Source organism: Colletotrichum chrysophilum (assembly GCF_026319265.1).
Source record: "Colletotrichum chrysophilum strain AFK26 chromosome Unknown scaffold_390, whole genome shotgun sequence".
Lineage (NCBI taxonomy): Eukaryota > Fungi > Ascomycota > Sordariomycetes > Glomerellales > Glomerellaceae > Colletotrichum > Colletotrichum chrysophilum.
Genome location: NW_026517677.1, coordinates 1 through 10,166, shown reverse-complemented (window position 1 = coordinate 10,166; position 10,166 = coordinate 1). Strand labels below are relative to the sequence as shown.

General features: G+C 51.2%; 2 protein-coding genes across 2 annotated transcripts; one reads left to right on the top strand and one right to left on the bottom strand.

Moving 5' to 3' along the window:
- Positions 1-3,307: 3,307 nt before the first annotated feature.
- Positions 3,308-5,625, top strand: COL26b_014446 (uncharacterized protein; the record flags this gene model as incomplete). Its single annotated transcript, XM_053187017.1, has 3 exons — positions 3,308-3,919; positions 4,039-4,446; positions 4,504-5,625. The coding sequence occupies 3 exons, from the start codon at positions 3,308-3,310 to the stop codon at positions 5,623-5,625; spliced, it is 2,142 nt and encodes a 713-aa protein (XP_053029039.1).
- Positions 5,626-7,072: 1,447 nt separating this feature from the next.
- On the bottom strand, positions 7,073-8,990 carry COL26b_014445 (uncharacterized protein; the record flags this gene model as incomplete). Its single annotated transcript, XM_053187016.1, has 4 exons — positions 7,073-7,078; positions 7,147-7,630; positions 7,738-7,948; positions 7,997-8,990. 4 exons carry the CDS (start codon positions 8,988-8,990, stop codon positions 7,073-7,075), a joined length of 1,695 nt encoding a protein of 564 aa, XP_053029038.1.
- Between the last annotated feature and the right edge of the window lie 1,176 nt (positions 8,991-10,166).

Here is a 10,166-nt window from a genome sequence, read left to right as displayed (position 1 = left end):
CGTCGATTGACTATTCTAAGCTGAAGAAGGAAGAAAGGACTTTACAAGGGTAGGCGCCTAACAGCGGTGAAGCAGGCCGGGTTAGGCGGCGTACTGCGGCAGAATAGTGGGTCCAACGGAGCCGGATCTCGGTAACTGCTCTGGCGAAGCCGGAGATATCAATCCGGGCTCTAGCCCGTGACAGGTTAACTATAATACTTTTTTTCTAACTAAGAGCATATTATTAAGTCCATCTATAAGATGTATTTTTCATTTAAAGAGGAATTTTATACCTATACTATCTACTACTACTATAACTATAGTATTAAAGTTATATCTTAAAAAGAAGGGGTATATACTCTACTTAAGTGTTGGTTATACTAAATACTTATTAATATATTAACTTTATATAAGAGGATTAATAAGATAAAGGACTGAATACTTTAGAAGTACTAGAATAGTATTTAAACTAAAAGTATTAAGTAGATTAATAAGTACTAAAAAGATATAATAGCTACTCTTAATAGTAAGGTAGGGTTTACTACCTAGGATCTTATTTACTATTAGTACCTTGCTACTAAGGTAGTACGTAAAGCTAGCAAAGATCTATTATATTATATAAGCTTATTTATACAGCAGTATAGCCTTCCTTATTAGCATAAGATCTTAATATTACTTTATTTAGGTAGTAAGATCTCTAACTATAGAGAGTAATATTAACCTTCACTAGTAGCTTATACTAAATAATATAAGTTTAACTTATAAGTAGGTTTATATAGAGACTAATAGCTATAGCTATTTTAGCTACAAGCTAAGTTCCCTCTAAATAAGCCTAACCTTAATATAATCTTACGCTAAACAAGCTAGCAAGCCCTACATAGAAGTACTATAAGTTAGTTACAGTACAAAGTTAGTATAGCTAACCAGTAAAGTTAATCTACTATATACAACCTATCCTACTTTAAATCCAGCCAGCCTACGCTAATAAGGCTAAGAGGCACCCTAGAGGCTAGGGCTATACACACCTATAGCTATAGCTATAGCTATAGCAGCAGTAGTAATAATAACGTTAGTAGTTAACTTAACTATCTAGAGGTATTATTAATAATAAAGCTAGCGCTAGTAGTGCTAATAGCGCTAGCAGTAAGGATAAAGTAGTAGCTACTTAACCTCTCATTAGATAATAAATTATAGAGAATGCTATTAATTTCTAAGCCTTCTAGCATAATACTAGAGGTAGTAAGTAGTCTATAAGTTATAGAATATAACCTAATAGGTTGTAGGTAGCCCTAAGGGTGGCCTGAGGGCTGCCTAGTTAGCTAGCGCTAAGTGGATTAATAGTTATTCCTTCTCTTATTAACCTTTTTAATTAAAATTGCAAAAATAAGTAATCTTATTGAGTTATGTTAATTGCTGCAATAAAAATCTAATTACTAAAAGTTATGTAAAGTTGTGATCCTAGGCCTCTGGTTGGCTGACTGGCAGTGTGGCGGACCCACCCTGTGGTTTTACCGATCGGGGTGTGTGGTTTTAACAGAACCCCCCTTCCCACCATACACTCCCTAATAGGGACATACTGGGCCCTGCAAAGGTTATGTTTCTTCAGCGGGTGGCTGGGGACTGGAGTACGAGGAAGAAGTGTGGTACGGCGACTCGTCCCGCATTGGATGGCACCACATGGCACATGCTGGGCAGAAGTCGCTGTTTGCGTTTCACTTCACATGAGGGAGGGACCTTTTTCCTTTGACGACTTGTCATCTGGTCGCGGGACTAGCTAATAGACGGTAACAAGTTCACCCAAAGAAAATGCTTTTTGCAACGGAGATGGGAGCGAGATCTGGATCCACCAGAGGCTGAATCTTAGTTTGGCCGTCGTCTTATGAAGTTGCGAGAGCCTCGTAGAGATGGCATTGGACAAGCGACCAGCATCGGAAAACACCGAGCTTCTTCTTTCGGGGCCCATTACCAAAGGGAGATATTCGCATCCGGATGGAGGGACTTGGGTCGTTGATGCAACATATTTTACTTCTCTGGTTTACGTGATAACGTCGCAGTTGAATATGCAATAATACATCGCTTAACGACCTGGATGGCAGCGCGACATTCAACGATGGTCGGGGTCGCTGCCACACGGGAAGGCATCGGTCGAGTTGAGGAGAAGGATGGTCGGGGAGAGGGGACTTTGTCGCGATGGAAAAGAATCGACGATTTGGGGCGGGGCCGCAAGTCATTGCACTGAGTTGGTCGGGGTGATCCCGCCATGTTTGCGATGAGACGCGGCCAGTCTCTCGGAGATTTGATTACAATCATCCTTCGTCGTCGTGACATTTTGGGTGTTCCTGGGAAAGATGAACCTTAAATTCGTCGTTACACGAGAGCAGCGGTTCGTCGACAAGCCATGCCTCGCATCGTGAAAGCAGACTACGATGGGCAAGTGGTGCCGAGGCATCGCATCGCGACGGTGCGTCTCGACCCGCGGAGAAGGTCGATGCGGCGGTATCGAGATCCCACCGGGTTGATCGTAAAGTGTTCTGCAGATTGAGCGTTGCCAAAGATAGGATTCATAAGCATAAAATATACGGATCTCGCAGATTGGCCGGTGGGAGAGTTGCCATGAACGATCTCACCGTACGGAGGAAACTGCCTGCTGCTGGTGCAAGTTAGTTACCCAGCGGGTGGCAAGGCAGCCCTCAGAAAGAAAGAAAGAAAGAAAGGGTCCAGATTCCCGCCCGTCAGCAAGAAAGAGACCAGAGACATCAGACACGTGGAGGCGGAAGTTGGCAGGGTGTTCGACGCATTCGGGGACCACGGGGAAGCTTAAAGCGGTTGTGAGAAAGCTTGTTGACGGACGCTTGCGGACGGAGCGTACTCCGAGCCCATTCCAAAGGTCCTAGCGGGCGTTCAAGCGCTGACGAGGACGATGAATGAATCCCACACGCAGGGCCCCAGGGGACTGGACTTGTGTGTGACTGACGTGCGCACATGTTTGGCGTAGGGGGGGTGGCCTATCCTTCAAGGGGGAAGGATTCTCTCTCTCTCACTCTCACAGACGCACACGACTGATTCAGTCGCCGCCCGTCGCTCTTTAAATCCGAAATACGCGAGCCACTCGGGTGGAGCAGTGGCTTCGGTCTCGGCGCTTCCATGGCCGCCGAGGCCGAGGCTGCAATGTCATCGACATAGTCTCAGTCAGCTCGCTCATCTTGGAGGCGGATGGCGATTTGCTGTAATCTGTTCAAGCCCCCCAGTCAGTCAGACTGTACTGCGTGTTATCAGCAGAGCCAAGACGGATTCAAATTCACATTCTGTGGTGTGGGAAGCAACGGCCATGTCTGATCCGGCCCTGTCCACCACCATCGGTTCCAACGCCATGGGCCCGGATTCCTCCTCCACCCCGACGGCCCCGCGACTCTCGCCCGCGGAGGGCTCCGAGACGCCGCGCCCGCCAGGCCAATCACACACCGCTGCCAGCGGCAGCGGCATCGGGGGAGGCAGCGGCCGAAAGATAGAGCGCTCGTGTAACCTGTGCCACCGGCGCAAGATCCGCTGCGACAAGAAGTCGCCATGCTCGTCGTGTGCGCGCGGCGGGTTCCCGTGCTTTTATCCGCAGGCCGGCCAGCCGATCCGCCGGGTCCGAAAGACGACCATCGCGGACGTGGCCAGCCGGATCTCGGACCTGGAGAAGACGCTCACGGCGGGGGTGGGGCGGGACCAGCTCCGGGTCAGGTCGCCGCCGGTCGCGTCGTCGTCGGCGGCAGATACCCCGGGGCTGGGTGGTGTCTCGTCGGGGTGGGATACGGGGAGATCTGTCTATGACAGGCCGGCTACGGCGCCTTCATCTGGGTCTCATGCGAAGAGCCCCGGTGACGAGATTTTGGTGAGGAAGGGGACGCAGAGTCAGTACTTTGATGAGGTGCTCATCTCACGGGTCATTGAGGAGGTAAGATGACGTGCAGTATGCTTGTTCCTGTCTGATGAACGCGCGACTGACGAGGTGACTTGAAGGAACATGAAATCCAGTCAGTATTAACGACGCCAGGGAGCGACCCAGCTCCGCAGGCGGCGCCATCACCATTCAACCCCATGGGCATCTTGTCAAGTCCAGATCTCAAACTAGATCTAACAGAGCTGCTCCCACCCAAGTGGGGTGCGATTGAGCTGTGGAAGAACTACGCCGAGAACATTGAGCTGTGTAACAAAATCATACACAGACCGACGGCGGAAGTGTTGATCTACACGGCGATAGACGACCCCGCCAATGCTTCCCTCGAGGCTCTGGCCCTCATGTTCTCCGTCTTCTTCGTCTCCACCGTCGTGCTTGACCCAAGTACGATCCAGAAGATCACCGGAGAGGATAAAGTGACAGCCCTTCACCGATACAAGACGGGTCTAGAGCAAGCATTCGCCAAGGCCGACTTTCTGGAGCATCCCTCTGTCAGGCTTCTGGAGGCTTTGTCTATCTACCTGGTGAGTAGCCTTTCGCATCACACCCATTCTCGTCCTAGCTAAGATGATACTCTCTAGGCAGCCCTTCGGATACACAACCCAGGCCGCGGCCTATGGACTCTCAACGGTCTCGCCATCCGAGCCGCGCAGTCCATCGGCCTGCACCGCGACGGCACGCGCCTCGGCCTCTCCGTCTTCGAATGCGAGATCCGCCGGCGGCTGTGGTGGCATCTCGTCGCCCGCGACGGCAGGGCGTCGGAGGACTACGGCATCCAGAACCCGACCTGCTTCAACCTCAGTGTCGGCGTCAACTACCCCTCCAACCTCGACGACAACGACCTGTACCCCGAGATGAAGGAGCTCCCGCCGCCGAGGCCTGGCTGGACGCCAATCACGCTGGCGCTGATCAACATCCAGATCTCGCGCGCGTGGCACCGCCTGGCGGCGATTGCGTCCGAGTGGAAGGAGAAGCCCGTCCCGGAGTCGGTGCGGACGCAGATTGTGGATGAGCTGAGGGACTATGCGGAGGGGTTCTTGAGGCACTGTAACCCTGTGATCCCGCACCAGAGGCAGTGCTTGCTTGTGGCGAGGTTCATTATTCGAAAGGTTGACTTGGTGACGAGGCAGCAGTGGCTGAATTTGGAGCACCCCGAGGCGAGGGAGTCGTTTGCCACGGAGGAGAATCTATTGCAGGCGTTGGGTATCCTGGAAGATGGGATGAGCCTCGCGTCGGATGAGTTGCTGAGGCCGTATCGCTGGAGCATGAGGGCGTATCCGCAGTACCACATGATTCTATATGTCCTGTGGCATCTGTGCGTGAAGCCCGAAGGGCCGAATGTGGAGAGGGCGTGGAAGGCGTTGGAGTACTCAATGGATCATGTGAGGAATGTCGGCACTGGATCGGGCCCGGCTGCGAAGATGACTGTGCTCGAGGCGTTGAGAGAGAAGGCTTTGGCGATTCGCCAGGGTATTGCTAGTGGTGGAGAGAAGGAGAAGGAAAAGGAGGCCTATCCCACTCCCGGGGCGACTGATGAGAGGTCAGAGGTTGAAGGCGCGGAGGGGGTGTTGGACGGGATGAATGGGATGAATGGAGTTGATGGGATGGATTGGAATACCGTCATGCAGGACTTTCCGGATTGGAGCACATTGATGACGGAGTTTCAGATGGATGGACTGGCTTTTCCAAATTTTCTTGACTAAAGATTCCCCTCTCCTAGCTACAATGGAAAGCATTTGAATTACAGTAAAAGGCGTAATGGGTTTCGCGGAATTTCATACACAATATATTTTATAGCGGTGGTGTGGGGCCGCAGCTTGTGTGGCTTAGCAGCTCACCCTCGTAGCCGGCAAGTACTCACAGCGGAGGCGTTAACAGAGCCAGAAATGAACACAGCCAGAATTGGACATTAGTAAGGGAAAGGCAGCAAGTGGAACAATAGTAAGAGGACAGAGTCAGAAACGGCTTACCATTCAGCTATTAGGGACCCATCCAGCCAGTCTAACCTATATCAATGGGATGAACAGTCAAATACGTTCGCCTATCAGAATGACATTCCATACGACTTACAGCGGCGCAGCGAATGCTGCTGGGCGCATTCAACTGAAGTGTGTGGCGACATATCTGCAGCTGTAAAACAGCACCAAATTCATTATAGGTCTCTATGTCTATGTACAAGCATCCAATGTTTGAGGGGATCGTGGAAACTCATAACTGCTTCCCCCAAACTCTAGTTTCCAGTCCGAAAGGGCTGATGCGGAAGACATGGTGTCATGATGGTCCACACCAAGGACGTTCTCTCTCCGGCGAACACAGTCTTGTAGCAGTTGTATCGCATCTTCCCATCGTTTCAGATTTTTCCAAGTGAAGGCAAGATTATGCATGCTCGTCAGCGTGGAGGGATGCTTCGCTCCAAGCACCCTCAAACTCGTCTCCATCATCCGCACCAACAGCTCCTCAGCCTCCCTCCATCGGCCTTGGTTCCTGTACGTCGACGCCAGGTTGGCCATGCTCGTCAGCGTTGAGGGATGCTCCTGACCTAGAATCTCCGCCCGCGTGCTTACAGCCTGTTGAACTATCACCTCCGCCTTAGAATAGTTGCCAAGCATTACCAAGTACCAAGACACATTTGTTAGTAACTTGCCCCATTCCAGCCGGTTGCGTTCTTCTGACGGTTCTTCATCTAATAAGGGCTGTATGTGGGGCATCAGCGTTTGGCACTGCTGCCACGTTTCAAATACGCCCGATGGGAAGTGTTCCGACGCTGATTGAAGAAATAGCGTCTTCCATCGGTCAGGAGAACCAAATTCTGAGATCCAAACTTTGGTGCAAAATTGCACTAGCGAGTGCATTTCTAAGAGACCCGGCGTAGCTGTCATGGTAGCGAGTGAGTAGCCCCGCAGCACATCCAAGTCATCCTCAAAGTCGACATCGCTGGTTTCCCCGTGCTCATCACTGCCCTCTTCAGAATCTATGTAGCCGCTGTTATAGTCGTGCAACATATACTCAGGGATATTTTGAGCGTGGAAATAGCTCATCAGTGATAGAAGGTTCGCCGCCCGCGGCTGCTCTCGTTTGATCTGCTCAAACGTTACCTGCCACGTTACTACGACGGAATTGGACACCCCATCATATCGACGGATATCCCCTCTATCGCTGCGAAGAAGAGTGCCCTTTCTGTTTTCACTCTTCTGAAATTCGTCTAAGTATGACTTAACGGTCACCCGGGGACTTCGTTTGTTGATATACGCTGCTGCCTGGTTTACGGCGAGAGGAATGCACTCAAGGGTGCGGCTCAGCCGTAATGCGGCAGCTTTGTTGACGTCCTGGCCCAGTTTCTTTTGTAGAAGCTGAAGAGCCTGTTCGTTCTCCATGGTTGGGACTGTGTAGATCATCTTGACGTTTCCTGTTAACCTCTCTGCGGCGTCTGAATTGCGCGATGTAATCAGGATCTTGCTGTTTTCTCTCTTTGGTAGATAAGACGTTATTGGCTTTTCGCCATTACGCTTGGAGAACAACATCTGAATGTCATCCGCATTGTCGATAATCATAAGCCACGGGCTCACGTCCTCTCGCTGTAGCCAGTCGCGGACCAGCACTAGGACATCGACATCAGGGTCGTGGTGACGAGGAAGCGCCAGGACGTCTGCTATGGAGCGGTAGGACTCTTCGAACGTTGCTTTCGTGCTGCCATGGACCCAGAAGACGCTGGTTTTGGGTGAATTGGCGTGTAGTCGGTGAGCGAATTGGATGGCCATTTGGGATTTGCTGCCGCTTTTGTTAATGCAGACCCTTCAACAGCTAGCGTGACATACCCAAACCCGCCCATACCCACGAGAGCGAAGCGGCTCTCAGGTCCAGCATGCCGCTCTTCAATCCATGTCCAGATGCCGGACCGGTTCACAAAGTCGGGATCGGAAGGAAACGGTACGACGAAATGAGGACTGCGGGCAACAGAGAGATCCTCAGCCTTGTCAAGCTTGAGATCCTGTAGTCTCTCTTTCAGGTCGGAAAGACGACGTTGAACTACTATAAATTAGACTACATGAAATAGACTGGACTCGTAATACTAACTGGAACCAAGTACTTCGCTAATTGGCTTTTCAGCTTCAATACTGGTTGGCGCAATCTGGTGCAAAAGATCTCTGGCATACGCTGCTGCCATCATAGCCGCGAAGCCTTGCCACTCCTTATTTTTATGTGAGTCGGAGTAGTCGCAGATTCCCCGTATAACCATACAGGGGAAGTGATTCATGAGACCAGCGGCTTCCATCTCGAAGCAGACAACGCCATGTTCAGCGGCCAATTTGTCCCGGAGCGTAGCGTTCTTCATGAGCTGGTTCGCGCTGGCAATCAACCCGTAGTGAATCGCAGGGTCGTCGGTGTGTTCACCTCGTTTGGCCCGGGGTACTATATGAGTTGAATCATCACTACACACCCGGACGCATCCTTCTGACGAGTGTGGATGGGTGATGTCAGATCGGTAGAGTCTGTCGCTCGCTAGAGGAGGTCGTGAGTATTCCCCACGCAGTCGAGGCCATCGTTCCAATGCCTCATCGATTGCGGTATTCAGCTGATGGCCTTTCCTCTTGTATCGACTCTTGAGCGCGCTAACGGCTGTTCGTAGCAGCGTGGGTGGCTGGTCCAAGAAGTCTGTATGCTCAAAGGAGATATCCTGGTTCTGCACTGCCTTGCCAAAGTCGTACTGGAAGACGCCACCTTTGCCCCCATTGCGACTGCTAACAACAACATCACCAAGTCGCACATCATACCTTGAGCTGGGTGCGCCACCGCCGATGCCGACCATGAGTCCGATGCGCACATTCGGAAAGCTGTGCAGCATATCTCGAGCCACAGTCCCAGCAGCATTTGTACCGTACTCCCCATCCGGTAAGACAGCAATAACGACATTATGCCTCCCAATCTTGCCAAGGGCATAGTTATTATTGTCGTTTTGGGCGACTGGGGGGCATTCATCGTGTTCTTCGTCGAGGAAGGCTTGTGCCGCGTCGAACTCGGTGGGAAGGGCGCAGATCCAGCCGACGGTGTAGGCTTTAGAATCAGCCATAGCTAGTATTTGCTCGTATGATGTATTAAGATGAGCAAGTGCTTATGCGAAACTAATGAGAGGGAATCGAGATGGGAAAGGAAAGACGTCAAAATAAGTTGGCAAGACGTGAATAGCGGGTGTCCTTATCTATTTGTTGGACCCAAGATCAGGCTGGTAGCAGTCAGCTAGATAGGACTGGGGCGCTCGGGGGTGCTACACTGATTGAATGGCGAAGAGTATGCTGACCATGCTTCTTGGAAGAACCAATTGAGACATCCCATGATATGTATGCCTGCAGCAGTGCAGCGACGGCTTGTTGGTGCAGGGCATGGCGATGTTGTTATTGGCGCGTTGGCGGTGCCAAGTGGAAGAGGATGCGGAACGCCTGCCACTCACGATTGAGCAGAAGCGGGGTCGGTGTGAGATGGATTGCCTCCGCTCCCAAGACTGAGATCAGGCTGTCAGCCCGTTGTTGTGGGATGCAGCGGATCGTCTTTCTCGAGGCGCATGTTCTGAACGCTCCGTACGGAGCATGAGGCTTTTGAGGCAATCAGCCTGTTGTCAAATCCTTGCATTAGCAGAGCCTTGATTAGGAACCGCTGTGCGACATTCAGCTGCGGCGCCATGATGACAGCTGATACCGAACCGGCGCCATCTTCGATTGAGGAGAGAGAAGGAAGAGCGATGGGACTCAAGCCTGGCAGAAGAGAAGGGCGTCCAGCGATTCTTGGTCACCCAATGAACCTGCAGTCAACAAGTAAGCCGTTTCTGGCTGTAATCATTATTTTCTGCGTCCAATTCCAGCTCTAGCTATTTCTGGCGCTGTTAACGGTTACGCAGTGAATACTTGCCGGCTACGAGAGTGAGCTGCTAAGCCACACAGGCCACTGCCCCACACCACCACTATAAAAGATGTTGTCTAGGAAATTCCGCGAAGCCCATTACGCCTTTTACTGTAGCACGGATATCCTACATAGCCACCACAGGAGATACTGTGCAGAACTTGTATATAGTATGACCTGAGCCTGGCTCATGGTCAGACTTCCATAGCTCTTCAGCAATCAACTTAGTATTCATCCTCACGGATACTCTCAGCTTACCTTCACTGCGAATTACTTGTTGAGCCTAAGACTGATCACCTTAGCCTCTGACGACCGATCTACTATCAGCCTACGACCTACTACCCAGACCACG